At 32.6% G+C, this 24,447-nt stretch overlaps 1 protein-coding gene across 1 annotated transcript; it reads right to left on the reverse strand.

Annotated features, from left to right (window-relative positions):
- Positions 1 to 23,269: 23,269 nt before the first annotated feature.
- LOC140180716 (uncharacterized) lies at positions 23,270 to 24,142 on the reverse strand. Its single transcript, XM_072221999.1, has one exon. The coding sequence runs from the start codon at positions 24,140 to 24,142 to the stop codon at positions 23,270 to 23,272; it is 873 nt and encodes a 290-aa protein (XP_072078100.1).
- Positions 24,143 to 24,447: the final 305 nt, after the last annotated feature.

Raw genomic sequence — 24,447 nt, forward strand, 5'->3', positions numbered from 1 at the left:
TGATTACTTTAACATAAGTCTATTATTTGAATGGTCGTCATTCAAAGAAAAAGTTAAATGATGAAAAATTGTATATGAAATATTCTATATTATTTGGTATATTAAAATCACACTTGTATAATTTTTGAGAATGATTTTTCATTCAAATTTAAAAATCTAGTATGTAATTATGTATGTACTCCAATTCAAATATCTTAATTGTTAATTCTTAATTTCTACTCTCTACCAAGTAACAAATTCCTAATTTTTATTCTTGAATTGTATTTAGTATCCTTAAATAATATTTCAAGTTTTGGTATCCAAATTATCGATATTCTTTATGATAATTCCGTATGGGAAAATTTGCGTAAAATGAAACATGTAAGGCTAGTGTTAATAAAGGGATTTTTTTTCTACTATAAATTAAAAAATATATATTTTTTTAAAAAAAATTAACTTTTAATTTTAAAATACGTTTTTTTTTTCTGTATTTGAGGGAAGTTTACCGCACTCCCGGCAAATTTTATGAATTATATAGAGTTTGTCGTACCTCTGCCGAACTTCACGTTAAATTTGCCCAAATATAAAAGGCGAGAGATATCACTTTTTTTTTTTACAATTTCATTTCACTTTCATCCTCCCTTCTGTTATGAAGGTTAGTTCTTTGAACATTGTCAAAATTTTTGGTCTTTTTAGTTGATTCGGGTAATTTTGTTGTTTTTTTTCTTTATCTAAGTAATTTATAATTGTTGTGTTTTTCGTATTTCACGTGAAAATTTTCACTCTGATCCTCCCTTACCTTTTCTAGGTTCTCTCTTTAGACATCATCGAAGTTATTGATTTGTTGAGTTCGTCAGTTTCAGGTAATTCTAGTGTTATGTTTATGTTTTCTATTTGATTTGTTGTTGTTTATTATTTGAATACGTATAAACATATAGTTAGATTAAGTTATTAGTTATGTTGATTAGTTTGAGAAGTCGATGATACACTTATTTTACATTATGACGTATGTGTTGTTATTTTACATTATTAGTTATGTTAATTAGTATGTGTATGTCAGGGAAGTGAGAAATTTATTTTGATTATTGTTTCGTTTAAACTAATTAGAGTTACTTTTTAGATTTACTTTAAATGTAGGTTAGAAAATTTTAGTTAATGTGAAATAATTTAGTTAATTTGAAATAATTTAGCTAATTTAGTTAATTCAGTTAATTTAAATGAAACTATTCTACTTTATTGTGTTAAAGTGTGTAGTCTTATGGAGCTAGAGTTGTTGGGTTACGAGGATATCTTGTATAAACTGGATCAAATTTAGCACATTGCAGGCAGACTTGATCGAGTGGTACACATTGAAACTCATGTTGTTTATATATTTAAATTTTGAATTTGTGTTGTTACTTGTTGATTCCTTTTTGTTTTACTGATTTATTTTATTTGGTAGGTGTATAGAATCCTGCGTAACAGGAAAAATTTGTTAGGATGCTGTCCGAACATATTAGGTCACATCCCAGACGGGCAGGATTCGAACATGTTGCTTATATGGTGGAGTGGGAGCATGACTAGTCGTTGGTCTCAGCTCTGATAGAGAGATGGCGACCCGAGTTCCATACGTTTCACTTGCCATGTAGGGAGATGACCATCACCCTGCATGACGTGGCGTACTAGCTGGGACTCGTCATTGATGGAGATCCAGTCAGTAGATGCATCGGTGGGTGGAGAGTTCTATCAAGGACGGTCCATTGAGGAGTTGTGTTAGAAGTTATAGGGAGCTGTTTTAGGTCCTGATGACAGACAGTCACAGATGAAGTGGACTGTCAAGTTGAGCTGGTTTCAGAACACTGTTTGCGGGGAGCTGGAGGAGCACCTGATTGAAGAATTCCTACTGCGTTATACTAGGGGTTATATCATGCAACTGAATACCAGCAATAGAATCTAGGTGTCGGGCCACGGAATACCAACAATAGAATCTAGGTGCATGCGGCAGTTTACTACTTTCACAGGCATATCACCGTATGCTACTGTTGAGGCCAGAGGAATATATGTCGCGCACCGTTTTTCCCTTGTTGAGAGGTATAAATTTATTGTAACATCTTTTTCGTAAGTTACTTAAATAGTTTTGTGGTGTCTTAACTATCGTGAAATCATAGGTGGATAGTTGCGGCCAAATAATGGCAGAGGTGAGAATAGGCTTCGTACTTACAGGCGTCTCCTCAATGGACTAGGGGCCCTTAATGGAAGTGATAATCGTAGTTGATATGAATTATATAATTATCATATTTGTGTGTTAATTAAATTTCAAACTTCTATATCATAATTGTTTGTGTCTGTGAACAGGTTAACTAGATGTCGTACGCTGACCTTGAGATCCAGCCTATCGTTCCACCGGGGATCACCGAGGCTGAAGTCTTTGTTGCCGTTGTATGTCCTCTATTGTGCTTTGCCATAGTCGAGTGGCATCAGGTTGACCGCGTCATGCGTCAGTTCGGTGGCCTCCAGCACATACCAATCAGGTTGCTGAACATTGATGAGATGCATGCCCATGATGGGAGGTTTAGTCGGGGTGAGTGGTATCCTAAGTTCCTGGGGAGCTGGCATGAGTTGTGGAATGCTCGCAGAGACCACATGTTGCCGGTGCATCATGCCATAAACCTGCGCCCATCACGTGCATATTTGACGTGATACTTTCGATGGGCGCACATAGAAGCATCGTATGAAGGCCAGTCATCCTCGTGACCTATGGGCCTGAACTCTGATCTATAAACCTGAAATACAGCCTCCATGCGATACACAAAATGAACAAAATGCTTCCAATCTTATCGTGAATGAGAGCATGCTGCGAGAACATGAAGGCATGGAATACGAAGAGCTTGAAAATACACACAGTCACACTTGCCATCACCAAGTAGTATTTGATAATTCTGCTGGTTGGACCCGGGCACTGCTGCTAACTCCTCAACGGTGAACGTTGTCCTCGACGGATCAAACTAATAAACATTCATAGTATTAATGTACTTCGAGTTGAACTCTATAGCCTTCACCGGCATCTGTGAAAATTCAACGCACACTTGAAGCTGTGCCTGGGCCTCAGAATCCTTCCTCGCAAAATGTTCACCCAAACAAAAATAGGTTGACTTAACAAGAGCAATGATTAGCAGATTATGAGAATCCTTCATCACAACATTGATACATTCTAAGATGTTTGTTGTCATGTGCCCAAACCAATGGCCTTCATCTGCATATTACGCCCACTGAGAACGAGGCATTTCTTCAAGTCAGTTTGTGATGGCAACATTCTCACTCCTCAGGCGACCAAAATAATGAGAAAACTTCTGTTGTGACTTGGAATATGCCGCATTAATAAGAATCTTCTTCAAGTCCTTGTTCTTGAAGTAAGTCTTGAAGTTAGCAGCTATATGTCTTGTACAAAACGCCTGGAAGGCATGTGGCGGTTTCCATAAATTTCCATTGGCATTCAACGCAGCATCAACTGATTTGTGCCTATCTGAAATCACTAAGAGGCCTGGTTGAAGTGTAACATGTTGTTTCAGATACGAAAGAAAAAACGACCAAGCCTCCTTCATCTCACCCTCGACAACTGCAAATGCAATAGGCAATCTGTTTAAATTGTCATCCTGAGCAATAGCCATCAACAACGTGCCTCCGTATTTACCGTACAAGTGGGTGCCATCAATGAAATAAGTGGCTTACAGTACTTAAAAATCTCAATACACTGAGAAAATGTCAAGAACACCCGATGAAACATGACAGTATCAGGTGAAGCAGGCCATGATTGTGTTACAAGTTGAACCCAAGTACCTAAATAACCATATATGTTATTACTCATAAGGTCTGACTACGTTAAGCATACACAACTAAAGACGATGTAACGAATCTTCCTAGGTAAGTACATCTTCATAACAAACAACCGACGAGAAAGCTCGTTGTATGACTCCTCCCAATCTCTATATATCCTACCAATGACTCTTTGCTTTGCAAGCCAAAGCTTACGGTAGGACGTCTTATAACCGAAGTGATTCTCCATACCTCCTTGAATAACCCTTATGCTGATGGTTGGATCTTCTTTCACCATCATGAATATGTACTGAGCAATCACCTTTGAATTCAATCTTTGATGGTCTTGACCCATCGATGTTTGCATGCAACTGTGAGGTGCATTGTATTTTCTCACCTTCTATTTTCTTGCTTGTGGCAATAAGATATGCGTATGTTCCATCCACAACCGAATCCGAACTGGATACACTGTGCATCATACTTTAATTGGTCTCTCTCTAGTATTTTATACTCTTCACCCCTCCTGATGTTGTACGTCTTAATTGCCAATATCACTCCCTCCTTGTTTTCAAACTGTTGTCCAATTTCAAACTCACTTACGAGATCCTCTTCCGGCCCTCGATGACTAAAGAAACAATCTGAAGTTATTGTGTCGAGATTCAAAGTGGAAAAGTGATCCGACCAGTCATATAGACGAGAAATCACAGGCGGTGTCAGTGCAGTTTGTGTATCACCATAGAAGTTCATCTCTTCCTCCTCCTCATCCTCATAAGGAATTTCCGTCAGTTCAGCCTCAACATCTTTACCATTTTCAAAATTGACTTGATAGGGATCCGTCATCGGCTCCCTAATCGCAGAACTCTCATGACTTCGAACATCAGATTGCATCATGCCATCATTAGAATGTTTAATGTTTGACCCTTTCTGACTACCTTTAGGTGGCATATTAGGTCAACCATCATCCGTCTAATGTTTCTTCTAACTGCTCCACTTAAAAGGCTATCATCAACAGCATCCGTAGATGATCCTTGTCCACCTAACTCAACTAGGTAAACAAATAATTCCAACATATAAATATTTGTCCAACGGTTGTGTCACACCCTTATAAACCGTATGTCCTTGTCATCACGTTGCCCAATACCTGTACCAAAAAATATAAAATATTCTTAATACCTCGACTATATTACAAAAAAAAAAAAGAAGAATCACAACCTCTACAATATACCTTTTGTAAAATAAAATGTTATCTACTTCGGCTGGATATCGGTAGTAAATTTTTTTCACTCTTTTCGTGTGTTATTTTTCAATGGAGTGCAATATTAAATTCTTTAATGCTGTTAAACTGTTGATTTTGGCTGTCATGTATGCAATCACTAGTTGAGTAGACCTAAATCCGATAAAATCTTCTTCATCGTACACTATTTCACCATCATAATGAATGGATAATAATAGAATTCCAGACATTGTGAAGAGTTAATCAAAAAATGAGGAATATCAAAGAGAAGAATGAGCAACTCGTATTGAGCTTGTGAGTATTTATAGAGGGGGTAACCTGAAGTTCACCGGAGATACAGCGAACTCTAAATAATCCATACAGTTCGCGCAGGAATTGCGGTAAACCTTATTAATATAATAGGGTTTGTTGGGATGAAGCGAACTTTTCTTAAATACCGAAAAAAAAAACGTATTTCAAAATAAAAAATTTGAATTTTTTTTGAGAAATATTTTTTTATTATTTATAATAGAAAAAAAATCCGCTAATAAAGTATCAGATATAATTATTATTATTATTAGAGAAGTTAACAATATTCTTCGTTGATGTCTTTAGTCGGTTTGATTCTATTACGATCAGCTAGAGACGAAGCTCCAAACGACTGAATGCTGATTCTCTATTCTTTTCCCACCATTAACTATAACTAGCCAGTTACTCTTTTTGGGGAAAGAAAAATTAAGGAACAAATGAAAAGAAAAAGAAAAAACACCAATTAACAAAGCAAATATGGCCGGTGTTCCTTTTGTTTAATTTTCCTGATATTTCCTTTGAGTTTGATATAGTTATTAGTTGTTAGTAAATATTTGAGTGATTTATTTATGAAAAATGATTCTGCATCATATTTATTAATTGTTTTCTAATTTTTAAATATAAAAATTTTGAACTTTTTATATTTATTTTTTTTTAAGAAAAATTATAAATTTAAATTTTTAGTCTTTTAAAGCTTAGGAAAGTATTTTGAAAAATGAACTAAGACTTTGAATTATTATTTTTCTTTTAACGTTTTTTTTAATAAATCAAATACCATGTGCTCCATGAAAAGTAATATATCAAAGTTCATATAAAAAATCAACTGTAAAAGAATATATTTCAACAAGAAATGTTAGATGTCAGTGCTCGGGGTTTAGAGTGTTGGTCATGTGTTAACAAAAAATGATAAATTTTATTAATTATATAAACTTACTTTATTTTTATTCCACACCTTACAAATGTATTATACATTTATACTGTCTTGTTTTTATATATTTTGCTACGGTTACTCCCATAAATGTTAGTTTATAATAACATTGACTCATTTTAGAAGTTACATAAAACAAATAAAATATAAAAAAATATTGATAATTTTTTATCTAAGTCTATTATATAATAAAAATGAAGTAAACCACTTTGAAAATTTCTTTTTATTAGAATATCATAATTAGGGAACAAAATCAGGAAAATATCAAAGAGGATTAGGAAAAAATCAATGTAATTTATTAGGATATTATTCCATAACGAGTGTGCTTTTAGCGTACTCTTAATCTATATATTGGTAAGAACTTTGTAATCACAAATGAGAAATATGAATAACAAAATAATACTTTTCTAAATAATTCCTCGTTTCTTTCCTAAACTCTTTGTACCATGGTAACATGGTATCAGAGCAGAGTTAGGTTCTAGGGACTCAAAATCAACAATTTCTTTACAAATTGTAAATATGCTACGCAATAGTTTTGGAATGCGATCATCACAAACCAATTCCGACAATTTGTCAATTGGTTTCAAACTAAAAGAATATGATTATCCATTATGGACAACTCTGATGAAAAAAGCAATTGGTGGAAGAAGAAAGAAGAAACACACTAAAGAAAACTGCTTTAATATTGTGGGTTACCCAGATTGGTGGAAAAATAATCCAAAGTCATCAAGAAATCAGAATAAGGGAGCCGTGAGCATCCCAGAGGTTACCAGCAGCGGTGGCGAGGCCAGAAGAGAGGAAGCAAGTCATTATGGCAAGGCAGCAACGGCGGTAAGGGCAAGGACTACTGAACTCCATGCCTGCTCAGCCCAGACCGCGACTCAATATAAAGGGGATACCCAAAATCAAAATCCAATTAAAAAGATAAATGATTGGATCTTCGATTGTGGGGCTACCGATACTATGACTCATGACCTCCATGATTTTAATAGCATGACTATACCCTCAAAAGTTCATATTGAAACAGCTAGTGGAGAATTAATTGATGTTAAAGGAGGAGGCTCCATTACTTTTTTAGAAAAATTGAAATTAAAAAATTGCCTCTATGTCCCTGAACTATCATCAAAATTATTGTCTGTTAGCCAAGTAACAAAGGAACTAAATTGTGTGGTACTCATGTACTCTACCTTTTGTCTTTTACAGGACATTCTTACGAAGGAGATCATTGGGCGTGGTACTGAGCGAGAAGGCCTTTACTACGTTGATGAAGTAGCACACCAGGGTCATGCCATGCTTGCTCACGGAACAGTTACTAGGCAACTTTGGTTATGGCACAGGCGTCTCGGACATCCTTCATTTGGGTACCTCAAGTTACTATTTCCTAGTCTTTTTACAAGTAGTACTGAACCCTTTAAATGTGAAACTTGTATTCGTGCAAAAAATCACAGAGTTTCTTTTCCTCCAACCAACACTAGAGTCAATTCTATTTTTTCTCTAATACACTCAGATGTGTGGGATCCAGCTCCTATTTCCCATAATAATTTTCAATATTTTGTGTTATTTGTGGATGATTTCTCTCGCATGACTTGGGTATATTTTTTAAAACACAAATCTGAAGTACCTGATAAGTTTTTTGCTTTCTACCAAATGATTCAAACTCAATTCAACAAGAAAATTCAAGTACTTCGCTCAGATAATGGTAGGAAATTTATAAACCAGTCAATGCGCAATTTTTTTATGAAAAATGGTCTTATTCATCAAACTTCCTGCCCAAATACACCCCAACAAAATGGTGTGGCTGAGCGGCGAAATCGTAAGTTACTTGAGATGACCTGAGCCATGCTTTTTGATGCACAAGTTCCAAAAATTTTTTGGCCTGAAGCTATAGCGACCTCTGCCTACTTACTAAATCGCCTACCTACCCAAGTTCTCCACCACACAACACCCTTACAAGTCTCGGCTACTCAAACTGCAATCCCGCCTATTCTAACCTTACCACCTCGAGTATTTGGATGTTCCGTCTTTGTCCATATTCCCAAAGCCAATAGAACCAAACTTGATCCTTATGCAGAAAAATGTGTTTTCGTTGGGTATGCTACACACCAAAAGGGGTATAAGTGCTACAATCCAATCACTCGTCGTATTCATGTGACCATGGATTGTGATTTTTTAGAATCCGAATTTTATTTTAGCCGCCAACATGGCATTCAGGGGGAGAACAATAAAGAACCACCAAGTTGGCTAAATAACCTTTGTTACCCAGAAACTGTTCAAACAGAGCAAGTAGATGGAGCCACCGAGCATATTTCACTCAACGTAGCAAACAACTCGGTACATACAACCAGTGAGAGTCCTTTTGAGAATGTCAGACAAGAGGTAAGTAATTGTCAATCTGATAATTTACTCCCTGTTTTTAATGAGGCCACTAACAATAACAGTATAGCACTGGAACATGAAGAACCAGAGCCCAATACCTTTAGTCTTCCTCCAAGAAGAAACAGAGGAATTCCTCCTGATCGGTACTCACCAGAACATGTTCCCCGTAACTCAAGATACCCAATAAGAGTGGCTAGAGAAAGAATGGCAGATGTTGCAAAGGCTTTTTCCGCCAGACTCTTAACAGAAGACATTCCAAGAACTGTCCGAGAAGCCAATGTGAAAGCTGAATGGCGAAAAGCCATGAATACAGAAATGGAAGCTCTAGAGAAGAATGGAACTTGGGAAAAGTGTATCCTACCGACAGGAAAAAAGCCAGTCGGGTGCAAATGGGTTTTCACCATTAAACACAAGGCAGATGGCACTATTGAACGGTACAAGGCAAGGTTGGTGGCCAAAGGTTATACACAGACCTATGGTATCGACTACACTGATACTTTTTCACCGGTTGCAAAGATTAATACTATCAGGGTGTTGTTTTCAATAGCAGCAAATGAAGACTGGCCACTCCATCAATTTGACGTCAAGAATGCTTTCTTACATGGAGAGTTGAAAGAAGAAGTATACATGGAAGCTCCTCCAGGTTTCTCAACGGGATTTGGAAAACATGAAGTTTGTCGATTAAAGAAGGCTCTTTATGGGCTTAAACAATCTCCACGTGCTTAGTTTGGAAGATTTACAGTTGCCATGAAAAGGTATGGGTACAAGCAAAGCAACTCTGATCATACCCTTTTTTTGAAAAAACGGGGAGATTTAATCACTTGCCTAATAATCTATGTGGATGGTATAATCATAACGGGAAGTGATGCTGAAGAAATTGCAAAATTGAGAAGGAACCTATTTACAGACTTCGAAATGAAGGATTTGGGAGGACTAAAATATTTCTTAGGAATAGAGGTTCTACGATCCAATAAAGAAATCTTTATCTCCCAAAGAAAGTACATTTTGGACCTTCTGGCAGAAACAGGAATGGTGGATTGCAAACCAATAGATACGCCCATGCAAGTTAATCACAAGTTGAAGATGGTAGAAGGTGCCACCCTAGCAGATAAGGAAAGGTACCAGCGACTGGTTGGAAAACTAATTTACTTATCACATACTCGGCCTGACATAGCTTATGTTGTGGGAATAGTAAGTCAGTTTATGCATAAGCCACAAGAAGATCATATGGAAGCTGCTATGCGGATAGTTCGATATTTGAAGGGAGCTCCAGGAAGTGGAATCATTTTCAAAAGGAATGACCATTTGAAGGTTGAGGCATACACTGACGCAGATTGGGCGGGCAACCCAAATGATAGAAGATCAACAGCTGGTTACTTTATACTTGTTGGAGGCAACCTGGTAACTTGGAAAAGCAAGAAGCAGAAAGTTATAGCTCTTTCAAGTGCTGAGGCAGAATTTCGAGGGATCGTTAAAGGCATAACTGAAGTATTGTGGATAAGACAATTGATGACTGAGATTGGGTTTCCACCACAATCGCCAAGCCAGTTGAAATGTGATAACAAAGCCGCAATCAGCATTTCAGAGAATCCTGTACAACATGATAGAACAAAACATGTTGAGGTGGATCGACATTTTATCAAAGAAAAAATTGAGAATGAAATTATTGAGCTTCCATTTGTGAGATCAGAAGACCAGTTGGCTAATATTCTTACTAAAGCAGTTTCAAGACAAGCCCTTGCTAAAGTTCTAACCAAGTTGAGTATTGGTGATCCCACTACTCACCTTGAGGGGAAGTATTAGAATATCATAATTAGGGAACAAAATCAGGAAAATATCAAAGAGGATTAGGAAAAAATCAATGTAATTTATTAGGATATTATTCCATAACGAGTGTACTTTTAGCGTACTCTTAATCTATATATTAATAAGAACTTTGTAATCACAAATGAGAAATATGAATAACAAAATAATACTTTTCTAAATAATTCCTCGTTTCTTTCCTAAACTCTTTGTACCATGGTAACACTTTTCCCATGCAATCTCATAAAAAATTTATTATTTTTGTTCATTGCATATAGACGTGTTAGCATTAAATATTGGTATATTTATTTTTTTTTCATTTTTTTAATATCCTTTTTATTTTTATTTTTATTTTGTATTTATCTTTATTTCTCTTATATGTCTTCAAGTTTATTACTCTTATTATTTTATAGCCACTTAAATTTGTAATTTTTTTTATTTCCATATTCTTTTTGCTATGTTCTATCTTCTCGTTTTTTTTTCTTTTTCTATTCTACTCACATTTTTTTCTTAATGCACATTTTTATTAATATCTTCCATAAAAAATACTTTTATATATAAATATTGATGTTTTTTTTTGTTAAGATCAATCGTTTTACTATGTTCCATCTTTTCTTCTTTTTTTCTTTTTCCACTCCACTCACATTTTTTTAATGCAATTTTTATTAATATTTTCTATTAGAGATATTTTTATAGATATTGATGTTTTTTCTTTGTTAAGATTTTGGTATATTTACACTTTTTTTTATTCTTTCTCTTGCTCTTTTTAGATTATTGTGGGCGAATGAAAGAGTCTACTAAAAATTTAATGAGATGAGTATACTTTAATTGTTTTGACCTTAATTTTTTTAGAATTTTTATTTTGTGTTGGCAGTTGATTTTTTTATTTTTATTTCAAACAAAACAAAAATAATCTCAATTTTTATTTGTTAAATTAGTTAAAAAAACTAAATATTATAAAATATTCCTTGCAAGTGTATTCATAACTTGTATTATGCAAAAGTTGGTCAAATTAATATGTATTGTATTAATTTGTATGTTTTATTCTTAAAAATAAAAAGATTATATAATTTATTTAATTTCCAAAATATTATTTGTAACTGTTGATTTATTACAATAATTGAATTTATTTATGTTAGTTTAATTAATATTTAAAATAGTGAAATTGAAATTTTAAGTATTTAATAATAATTAGGTAAATAAATAAGAAATAAGAAAAACATTAACTATTTCAGACTTTATTTTAGAGAAAAAGATGATGGACGAAGGAATAATAGGATTTTTTATTTAAATAAATTAAAAAATATTTTATTTATTAAAATAAATAATTTTAAAAATTATTACGAAAATACGTAGGATTACTTAGCACGTATCTCGTTTATACTGTAAACAAAATAAGATAGTATGCGTGACACGTGTATATCTCATTTACAGTGTAAACGAGATACATATAAACTTATCTCGTTTACTCTGTAAACGAGATAAGACTGGATAATGCCTATATATATATATGTCGTTTACAGCGAGGTTCTGGGCTCCATTTCCAACCTTTCTACCACTTTCTCCTCTCTTCTATTTCTTTCTGACTATATTACTCAGTAAGACGAAGATAGCGTGCACAGATGCACGTGATTTGAACATAATAGACTGAATGCGACATGGCACTACGCTGGGGCAGCCGACTTCGCGGTTAGTTTTGTTATCTTCACATTTATATTATCCCATATATGTATAGTCATAGTTAAGATAGTTGCCAAGAACTATAATATAATTTGTATTGTTAGCAACAGGTCACTGATAGGGTATAATTCTAGAAATGTAGTTCTCATTTTTTTATAATTAAATTTTTAACTACATAATTATATTTGGATATTAAATACTTATGTAGATGTTTTTCAACCATTGATCTTAATTTATTGGTTACATGTTTCTTAATTTATTAATTTAGTTATTAACAATTCAAGTAAAAATTATTTTTTAAGTTGAGTGAACAACTATATAATTTTGTATTTATCTAAATTAAATTATTAAGTAAAAGTTTGATAATTAGATTATTAATTACTTTAGTGAATGTTTTTATTTTAACTAACGTACTGAGAAAATGTTTATTAATTAATTAAGTGAATATTAACGTGAAAAATTTTATTGACATAAATTCAGTTAGTACGTACGTGTAAATTTCTGTTAAATAAATGTATATAATAGTTAACTCAGTTTGTTATGTCGATGCATGTATACAAATTTTTTCTAATTGTGATCATGTATTTTTTGTTAATGGCCTCGCTTACTTCTGCTTCGACGAGTGAGTCACACGTTTCCACCACCAGACGCCATCGTTCCGTATTTGAGGGAGGCTAGCTTCGGCGACATGGTGCCTCTCAGAGACTTCGTCTTTGACAACTCCCTATCACGGCATTCTTGGAGCGCTGGCGTCCGGAGACCCACACATTCCACCTGCCATGGGGTGAGCCACTATATATCACCCTACAGGACATTGCGTACCACCTCGTGTTACGCACGCACGGGGAGTCAGTAGGGGGTGCTTTCGTGATTTCTACAGATGGTACGACATCGAGACATGGGAGTTGATGGAGCGACTGCTTGGTGCCAGGGCCCCTCCCATAGATGTCAAACATGAGTCGCACATGCTCGTCATCCTAGAGTCAAAACAGGCGAAATAAAAAAACTCCATTACCCAACGGTGCTAGCAACTTATACCCCATCCTTCCAATCTCTTTTCTCCCTAGACCACCAAGGTTGCTCAATATCAAACTCTTCAACTCAAACAATGAATTTATGCACCGAGTGCGGAATAGTAACGAATTATCACACTCAAATATCACCCTATTGTCACTGTTCCTCATACCACAATTAGGATACACACAGACAACTACATATCCGATACCATTGAATATTTTTGCATATTTTTTGGAAGAAAAGTGGAGGAGAAAAAATTATGAAATGTATGTAGAGAATACCAAACGTTGTACATCCTTTTATATCGATTGAAAATTTGTCTTACTTTATCTCATTTACATTGTAAACGTTATAATTTAACATGTATCTCCTTTACACTGTAAACGATATATATACGTGTCATGCGCACTGTCTTATCTCGTTTACAGGGTAAACGAGATAAGTAATTCTACGTATTTTTATAATAATTTTTAAAATTATTTATTTTAGTAAATAAAATATTTTTTAAATTTATTTAAATAAAAAATCTTCAATACCCTTCTTAAAGATTTGGAATGAAATCTACTTTTACCACATTAAGGAGACGATAAATAAAATTAAATGGAGTTGTCTTGACAAAAAATTGTGTTTATTTATATTTAATTATTACAAGTCACTTGTCAAGAAATTAATTTACTAATGGAATAAAAAATGGTAATATTTAGCTATATTGGTGCATGGTGTGTTATCCACATATGTGGATCTGCCATGGTCAGTGACATGTAAAACGTAAGTTACGTTTTGAGTGAAAAAAAAAAATAATAATAAACATGCAGCTGCAAAACGCAAGCTACGTTTGGCATGGTGGGACAATTACATATCGAAACGTGTTTCATGTCCCCTGCATGCTGATAGGACTAGCCGATTGACCACCTTAAAACTACCCAAATGCAGGTTGCGATTGACAGGCGGCAGAGGCAAAGCGCAGGTTGCAATTGGCAGGGTGCATCGCTGCATGACCGACACGTGTTGGAGAAGAATGCTGAAGCGGGTCTTTATAATGCAAAACGCAAGTTGGGAGAGAAGAACCAAGGGTTTCACTTCATTGAGGGTTTGTTAGAGTGACATTGCAAGAGCCTTTCACGTTTTGGATTGCAAGGATTTAGGATTTCAATGAGGGAGGAAGAAGAATAGAAGAAGGATAGTTTCATTGGGTGAAGAGTGAAATTAAGACATGATCTTGTGAAATCGTCCCATGGTACACGTGTGTTTGCCGTTGTATCTCCTGATCTCCCAATAACTTTTCTTTCGAATCAAACTAACTCAGATAAGCTAATTGTATCCTGCACCATAACCCTTGCATTTTGCATAGAATGACTACGACTCAGACTCATACACAGTGTAATCAACTCCTCTAGAGATAGTGTAGCTTTTGATTGCAGATATCACCGACTCTCTAGAACCAAATTTCATTCTGACACTAAACTCACCATCTTTCATCGTAACATTGCCTTCACCTACGACATGCGAACCATCGTTAGTCGGTCAAGGAAAATAAAAGAAATGGTATAGTGGTAACTTTAATTAATAACTATAACATACCCATATTCACATACTCAGGAAATTCTGGGCATGATCCAAAGTCCGCATAAAAGACGGAACACTAAAAGGCTGCTGGTTTACAATCGCATCTGCTTCATTTTGCACCGCCTGATTGCCTGTTAGGTCTCCATCATCGTTTTCGTCATCGACTTCGTAGTTGGCTTCGAACTCCTCTTCACTATCGTTGTTATCTTCTACCCAATCTATATCTCCGAGCTCATTAACATTGATCTCCTCGCCAACCGCGTTCAACCCCGTATGCTGTTCGAACTCAACATACACCTCTATCGTCAGCACGTGAAATTGGGTTTGTTGATAAATATAGAATATCTGTTACATACTTGCATCGTCAGTGATGGACATTATTTGAAACTATATCAACCCACCAAATACTTGTACAGGATTCTTGTATAAAATGTTGCTCACCTTTTTCGAAATGTGAACTTGCATGTTATCACAAAGACCATTTTGCAACTCTACAAAACTCATGGTGCATGGAATAACAAACGAAAACGGACATTCACAAACAAAAGTCACTCCTTCTTGTGTATTTGGTATAATCTCACAGTTATAATATACTCGCAAATTTGCAATACCTTCCATCGCCTCAACTTCACCTAACCCGACTTTTTTGACACAATTAATTGCCAAAAAAACTCACAATTATGAAATATATGAATCAAGAGGAATAGAAGTAAAAGTGAGGTACAAGTTCGGATGAATTGAGTTTCGTATTTATAGGCAAGACTCTCAATTAAAATATTCTTTTCTAAACAAAACGCAAGCTGCATTTTACAGCTTTCAAAAAAAATTTATGCCCACTTCAAACACAACCTGTTGTTGCGTTTGGATTTTTATCAAAACAAAAAAAAAATTAAAAAAGCTGACACTCATAAATCGCAAGTTGCGTTTGACTTGTTTCATAAACAAAAAAATTTTTAAAAAAAAAGTAAAAAAACAAAACGTAGGTTACAATTTTCACTGACATCATAGCAGCGCAAATATTTGATACACGTCTATTTTGTCGCGTTATACCATAATTATTTTCATATGAACAAAAATCAGTCTCACTTCTCTTTCAAACATATAATATATTTATTATTGTAAAGTCTTCCTCACTTTTTATCTGAACATTTTAGATTAAGCTTATTTATATTTTATACAATTTTATATAATTAATATTAAAATATAAAATATATATTTATAATATATATTAAAGACATTACAATAACTTTTTTTCTTTTTTCTCTTTCTCTCGCAAAAAATTAGAAGTCATCGTTTTGAGAGTCGTCACTGCCACACTAATCACAAGATGATGGTTGGCGATGACCTTCTCTCGTTATTTATTTTTCTCTTTCACATTATTTTTTAATTTTTTTTTACTTGTCTCTAATTTTTTTGTCTCTTCTCTTTCATCTATTTTTTTTCATGTTTTGTTTTTTTCTCCTCCTCTTCCCTCTTCCCTCTTCCATCCTCTCCCTCCCTATTCATTTTTCTTTCCTATTTCATCTAATTTTATTATTTTTCTTTTTTATCTCACCTAGTTTTATTATTGAATTTAAATTTTAATAATTTATTAATAATATTTATTTCTCTTTTTATGATATTTTTAGTTTTCATTATGATAGTTTTTTTTATGTTAAAATAAATTAATTTCTCCAGATTTAGGAGAAAGACACTTCAAGAGATTTTTTTTTTATAAATTTTTTTTTAATTAAAAAAATGCTTAAATTTATTAAAAAAAAGAGGTATTTTATTATATTGCTTATAATATATCTCCGTAGATTTAGGAATGAAGGAGATTTTCACTTGTTTCTATTTTCACCCATTAAAATTATTTACAGTCGAATATTATATTTTTTTATTAATTTATAGTTTAATATATAGAATTTTTTTTTCTAGATTTTAAATTTGTATTTTTTATGTTTTCTATAAATACCGTTTAACTATTTTTATAAATAAAAATATTTTCTTTTATAAAACAAATTATATATATACACTAATTTAATAATTAATTTTTTATGTGCTATAATAGTTTTGTTTTTCATATTATATAAAGAGTTTACTGAATCTAATTGGTCACATATATGTTCATTAATAATAAGGTATTTGTTCATATATATAGTGAGAGTGAATCTTTTGCTTCAATTTTTTTTTTTTGCATATACTTAAACACTTATATATTTTAAAAAAAAAAAAGATCAAACGCACCAATTATTTACTAAATATAAAAATTTGATTGCCACTTGTAAAAAAAATAAGTTTATTAATTTTTATCATATTTTTTAGGACAAATCACCCATATAAACTATGGTGCTGAAAAATTTACGTGAATCAGCCAAAGAAGAAATCGTTACAGGGTTTAATCAAGAAACATTTCTATGTAATTCGAATCACACTTATTTGAATTACAAACACACGCACACACCTACTAATTTGGATCAACATGATTCGAATTACACACAATTCGAATCAGGGTTATTCGAATTACACACGCTGCACATAGTAATTGATTCGAATTACTCATGATTTAATTCTGCCCATTCTTTTATTAAAAAATTAATAATTTATTAAAAAAATATTAAAAAAACCAATAATTTAAAAGTTAAAAAATATATATTTTATTTCATACATTAAAAAAAAGCTAACAAAATATTTAATTACGAGACTTCTTTAAAATATTAATGAGTTATCAATTCGAATTTCATAGAAAATGGCTTAAAATGGCTTAAAATGTCCTTTATTCTATGCAAAACAATTTAAAAAAAATAGCTTAAAAAATGTTAGAAGTATTATAAAAATTTGTAATAGAATAAAGTATCGTTTTTGTCCCCAACGTTTGGGGTAAATCCTATTTGTGTCCCTAACGTTTAAATCGTCCTATTTATATCCTTAACGTTTGTAAAAGTGATTTAATGTTATCCTGCCGTCAATTACACATCATGAACGCTTTAGTTTGAGTTTTAAAAATCTCTTCTTGAAGTTAGAATACAAATATCTGGGATAGAATCGATGATCTACTTCGAAAAATAGCTCATCAAATGTTGAAACTAATTCCTACAACATTTACATAATTCACTTTTCTAAGGACATAATTGAATCTAAACACAAATAATGCGTATAATATTAAAATCGAACACATCCAAGTGAGACCTAATTGAGAATGAATACATTCAAGTGAGAATAATTGAAAAATATAATTTGATTTGTTAGTATAATTGATAGTAGGATAACATTGAATCACTTTTATAAACGTTAAGGATACAAATAGGACGATTTAAACGTTAGGGACACATACCCAAATGTTGGGGACAAAAACGATACTTTAGTCTTTGTAATATTCTGGTAATTTAAGTAAATACGTGATAAAAATATATTTTCTTTAATTTTTAAATTATTATTGACTATATAGAGTATTTTTTTAATGTCCTAAGTCAGTAGGACATTACAAATTTTTATAGTACTCTCAACATCTTTTAAGCTATTTTTTTAATTATTTTATATAGAATAAAATATTTTTTGTGGTATAATTTAAATAAATTTATTAAAAGATATTAATGAGCTATTAAAAATGGGCAAAAGAGTATTGTATGAAATTCGAATTGATAGCTCATTAATATTTTAAAAAAGTTTTGTAATTAAATATTTTGTTAGCTTTTTTTTTTGTTGGTGACTTGTTAGCTTTTTTTTTAATCCATGAAATATAATATATATTTTTTTAACTTTTAAATTATTAATTTTTTAATAAAAGAATGGCAGAATTAAATCATGAGTGATTCGAATCTGACCATTCGAATTATTATGTGCAGCGTGTGTAATTCGAATCACCCTGATTCGAATTAGTGTATAGTTCGAATCAGGTTGATTTAAATTAGTGGGTGTGTAAGTGTGTAATTCGAATCAGTGTGATTCGAATTACATTAAAGATGTAATTTGAATTAGACTAATTCGAATTAGGCTAATTCGAATTACATAAAAATGTGTTCTTAATTAAATCATGTAACAATTATTAGTTTAATTAAATCACGTAAATTTTTTCCCAACTTAGTTTATGCGGATGATTTGCCCTACTTTTTACTTATTGTTTATACCTTTCAAATTATTCTTTTAACCATATAATTTTTTGAATATTATTTTAGTAGATTATTCCAGTGAAAACTAAAAAGCATTAGTTTGGGAGGCTCTAGAAACGAAAAGAATAATTTCAGAGGGAGCAGAAGAGAGAGACGGGGGTATCGACGGCGGTGCGGCGGGGCTGCTCGAAGTACAAAGAGCGAGTTGAGCTCCGGAAAGGAGGAAGCAGGAGGACACGTGGCTTTTACTCAGATAGAGTAGTCAGAAGTGGGTGTTTTGGGGAATGTTGAAAGCAAAATTGTTACTGATCTGATAGCGAAACGTGTCGGTGACGTTTATAATCTGCAATATCTATCTGCACTCTCACTCCACCACTGTCCGATTGAATCACACAAAATCTTTCCCCACCGTCCGATGAATCAACAGCTGGTTCTTGCTTCTTCCTCAAGATTTACTTACATACCCCCAGCGCGCAGTGAAGCACATGAAGCAATTAACACTTTTCTTTTTCTCTTTTGGAAACATTGTTTTAAGTAAATTCTTAATTAATTAAATGATTGTAAAAGTGTGATGTGAAGAAGAAAATGTTATTATTGGGGAAGGAGCAGTGAGGTCTTTTGATTTGAACGGTGGCGTCTGCTCTAACTTGGACAGACGACAGTGATATTCATATTCTCAAGAGTGAGAGAGCTTATGAAAACGATTTTTTCCTGATTCCTTATTCTCCATCTCTTTCCAGTTTCCCCACACAACTATTCTTTCCTTCCATAAATATGTAATTTTTGGTGCACTTATATTAATATTAATAATAAGCTCCTCTAAGATCTGCATCAAAGTTTAATTAATTTCCTCCCAAAAGTTGCATAAGAACTTTCCGCTTAATTAGTAATTACCATCTCTACAAGAAAAATAAGATTCGTTAATTATCAGGCTAGTCCAATTCCGGTGGAACCCACTTATCGATCTCTTTTTTTTGACATGACTTAATTTACTGAGACTGAGACTTGATTACATAACCAAGCATACCTTGAAGGTTGAGTTTTCCTTTCATATATACAACCAAAATAATTCTGAGCACTCATCAGCAACTCTATTCAAAAGTCAAACTCATGATCACCTTTAAGCATGCCCTTCCTAGTTATAGTTCTATTGTTCCACCATCAAAGCCGTTTACCACGCTTCTTTTGCCTCCTGATTCCGCGCAGTAAGTTCCATTGTTCTTGTTGGGCCTTTTCTTTTTTAAATTTTATTATTAAGAATTTGATTTTTTTGGTGACTTATTAAGAATTTGATTAATTAAATAAGTTTCTATTTCTCTTGAGAAAGAGTCTTTTTATCCAAGTTGAGAAGTTTTTGGGATACGTAGAAATGGGATGAATTTGTTTAGTACTTAACCAACTTGATATTAATTGAAGTGAAAAGGAAAAAAAGGGGAGAGAATGCTAATAATATTTTATTTATGATTATTATTCCATTTTGAAGGTGAAGATTTAGTAGGCATTTTGTAACCACACTAAGTCTTAGAGGCATATTCAATAATAAAAATGTATATATAATTTCACAGCACAAAATGGATTAGTGGTGTCGGCTCATGATCCATAAAGCTAGCTTTCAGTGGAAACAGATCGCGTTTCATTAAATAATCAATTTTTACAAGAGAATATATATTTGGTACGAGTCAGCGCAAAATCGCACTAAGGTGATGATTTTGTGATTCGGGTACAGATTTTTCTAACAGTGCACATTACATGAAAGTAAGCATGCAATCCTCAGTAACGTTTTTTAAAGGTATTTCCAGCTTTGGCATACAGCTTTAACCCATTTGAAGCCCAACTAATTTAAATTAGTGGGACCACTTCAATAGAATTATATATAGAAAAAAGGTGCAATGCATATTATTATATTGTAGCACATATCCATAAATAAAAAAAAAAATCATCTTCCATGAGAAATTGAGATGTTTGTTTTTGGTAATTAGAATATGAGATATTATTTTACTCTTTAGGCTGGCCTAATAGAAATTTGTTATTTGGAGACGGCCCAAGCAGTTGAAGAAGTTGTGGCAGACCCAATTATCAAATGGATGAGAAAGTTATTGGAAGATTTTCACGTGTTCCATTTACTTTATTGTTCCATTTTCGCATGTTCTATGGCTTGCAGCTCATGGGCAGGGACCCGTTACCGTTAGACTGGCATTAATCCCATTCCCATACGGTGGAATGTTCGGCTTTGGCATGTGGGTTAGTTGGAGTTTTTTGGGATTATTTTATTGTAACATAATTAACATTCGTAGCAGTATTTTATTATTTTAGGCTTTTTTTTAAAAACATTAAAATTTATATTTTCTAATAAAATTAAACAATTTATGTTATAAAAGGTAATTTTTTTTAAGATTTCAAGAGTTTTTAATTTTTACTTTTTAATACAATAAAACAATTTTAATTAAATTTATAAAGATAATTTAATCTTTCTAAAAATTCATGATTATACTCTACGTTTTGTACCTTAAATTTGGAGTTTAAAAATATTTTTGTCTTTTTCAATTAATGTTAAAAAAAAATATTTTAATCTCTTAAAATAAATTCTACACAAATTTTAGTATTTTTCAAGTTATATTCGGATTTTATTTTCTAATACAAATAATCATACCTAAAACTCACGTATTATAGTCTTTTAAAATTAATCATAAAAAATTATTTTTGTTAGAGTTTTAAATAGGTTACTTTAATCATTTACACTAAAAAAATGTTGATTATCATTAGATTTAGTATCGAACATTACCGTTAGATATATTGGCAGTTGCAACATTAAATTTATTATCCACGAAATATTACTATCGGATTTATATTTTCGACCATAAATCTGACGTAACAAATGGCGCGAAAAAAAGTTTGGTGGACACACATTTTACATCAGATTTAGGGGAGAAAAAATCCGACGGTATGGTAATTAAATGAAACGCGCCGTTTTGGTCGCAGACTATGCGTTCTACGATAAATCCACCGGTAGAATTGACCCTGAATTCAGGAGCTTGTTTCTGCCATGGAGGAGTTTGTTTCCTCCCTGCGAAATGCTACCCCTGTCGTTTGCCACCGCCGCTGCTTGCCTTCATTAACTACGACGCTAGTCTTTCTCTTTCAATCAGGTATGTCTTCTTTCTTTTTTTTTTTTTTTTGCATTTTTTTAATATTGTTGACATTTGCTAATTAAACTCTAACCCTACACTCCTCTAACCCCAATATCAATTGCAGCTGCCACCACTGGTTATTTACTTAAGTATCCAAAGAATTAAACTTAAATAAAGTTTAACTAAATTAATGGTATACAATTTGATTATGTATCATTAACTGAATAATTTGGGATAAAAAGTGCATACGAAGTATTTAAATTTGGGATGAAAGGTGAGAATATAGTATTTTGAGAAGATTGGGTATGAGAGTTGAGTGAAACTAAAATTTTAATAAATTTTAGTCATAAACTTTGATATTGGAAGTTGTTTATAAACTTTGAATTAAAAGTTATAAAGAAATTATTATGGTAAATTTTAAAATTTTGAATTTTATTAGTTTAAACATTATTAAATTTAAATATTTAAAATTATATATTAAAATTTAATTTTTTTAAATTAAAATTAAAATTTACCGTCAGTTAAATTCGTTGACAGTTATTAATTTAATTATTAATAAATGATATATTACTGTCGAATTTATTAGAAGATAAATCCAACCATAACAAGCTCCAGAATTTTACCGATTACAAGTTTATATCCACCGCTAAATTCGTTAGTAATTAGTGGCGGACGAAAAAATTTGCCTATAAACAATTACTGACTGTCAGATTTATTCACCGCTAAATTCGACAATATCTAGCAATTTTTTTATAGTGTTAAAATGAACTAAAATTTTTTTTTTCATTTTTAAAATTAACCTAAAATTTCTAGTTTCTAATTTCTTATACGATAAAATAATATGAATTAGTTCTAAAATGATAGTATTTTGAACATTAACTTTAAAATATTGTTTTGTTATTTAAATCTTTTAACAAGTTTATTTTGCTCAACCTTAGTTTTTTATAAAAAAATATCAAAACTACACACATATATATATATATATATATATATATATATATATATATATATATATATATATATATATATAAAATTATAATTATACAACGTTTGACTCTAAAAGAATAGTTACTCTTTTTAAGTAGTATTTTAGTAGTTTTAAAAATGTTGCTTAAAGAATATTTTAATATTTTTAAAATAAATGCTAAAAATTATTTTAATTATTTAAAATGAACTTTACGAATATTTTAATTTTTTTTAAAGTAGAATACAAGTCTTTCGAAATACAATTAAACAATATTAAGACAAAATATTTTTTTATTTTTTTAATATTAATAATAAAATACCTTTTTTAGAATATTACTAGTTTTAAGACCCGTGCCAAGCACGGGGACATAAAAGAAATGCTTACCGAGAAGATGACGAAAGAACCACATGACAAACAAACCGTTCAAGGCAAAATGTTAGGTAGCAAGTTAGGAAAAATTTTTCTATAGACAACATTAATAGTATGATCTGAAGCTGTGCCGTTAGAACCAACAGATAATATCTTCAGTCCAGAATGTATGCTGACCCGAGAGAGCGCAACATAAAGCTGACCATGAGTAAAAACAGGTCTTGGAAGATACATGCCAACAGTTGACAGCGTTTGTCTTTGAGACTTGTTTATGGTCATCGCAAAGCAAAGCTCAACCGGAAACTGTCGTCGAGTAAACCTGATGGGTAATGTCTCATTATTAGGAGACATGTTCATCTTGGGAATAAAGACAACCTCACCAGTATTACGACCTGCTAATATGATGCACTCAATGATGTGGTCGCCAAGACGTCTAACCTGCATTTGCGTACCGTTGTATAGTCCATTGGATTGGTCAATGTTGCGAAGAAGCATCACAGGAACACCAATTTTAAGAACTAACCGGTGTTGGGGAATTCCTGAACAATTCAATGCATTCAATGACTCCGTGCTCATTGTGTATAATTCAGATTCCAGATGACCATCTTCATTAATTAATGTATCAGAGCTCAAGTAAACTCTCTCGCTGCCAGGGATCAAAGGCACCACATGATTGTTTACTTCAGTTACAACATCAAGTGTTGGTGCTAATATACTCCTACCCTTAAAATAATCCACGCTAGAAGAATGGAGTAAAATGTCACGATAAACGAACAACACCAGATCATGCAGACATGGAGACTCAATATCCAACAGCAAGTTGTCGTGTATTCTAATCACTGATTCGCCATCGGTGCTGTCTCCGAGTAACCCGTCGCCAATTTGAAGCAGCCATTCAGCAAATTCCTCTAATTGTACACCGTGCATATCTCACGAACCACGGCTCAGCCTCATGTTTTCAGTTAACTGCAACACTTGGCAAGATTGCCACAGGTTTGAAGCATTAATACACGAATGAACAATCTCTTCCCGGGAACCTCGAGGAATCACAGGCAATATCTGACAGAAATCATCTCCTAGAACAACAATTTTTCCACCAAATAGAGCATCAGGATTATATCCATCATCAAAACGAAGAACATCCTTAAGGCACTTGTCTTCGAAGCAAAATTTATTTAACATAGGTGCCTCATCCCATATAATTAATTTTGCAGATGAAATAAGACGTGCGA

The sequence above is a fragment of the Arachis hypogaea genome, chromosome 17 (assembly GCF_003086295.3).
Source record: "Arachis hypogaea cultivar Tifrunner chromosome 17, arahy.Tifrunner.gnm2.J5K5, whole genome shotgun sequence".
NCBI classification, from domain to species: Eukaryota; Viridiplantae; Streptophyta; class Magnoliopsida; order Fabales; family Fabaceae; genus Arachis; species Arachis hypogaea.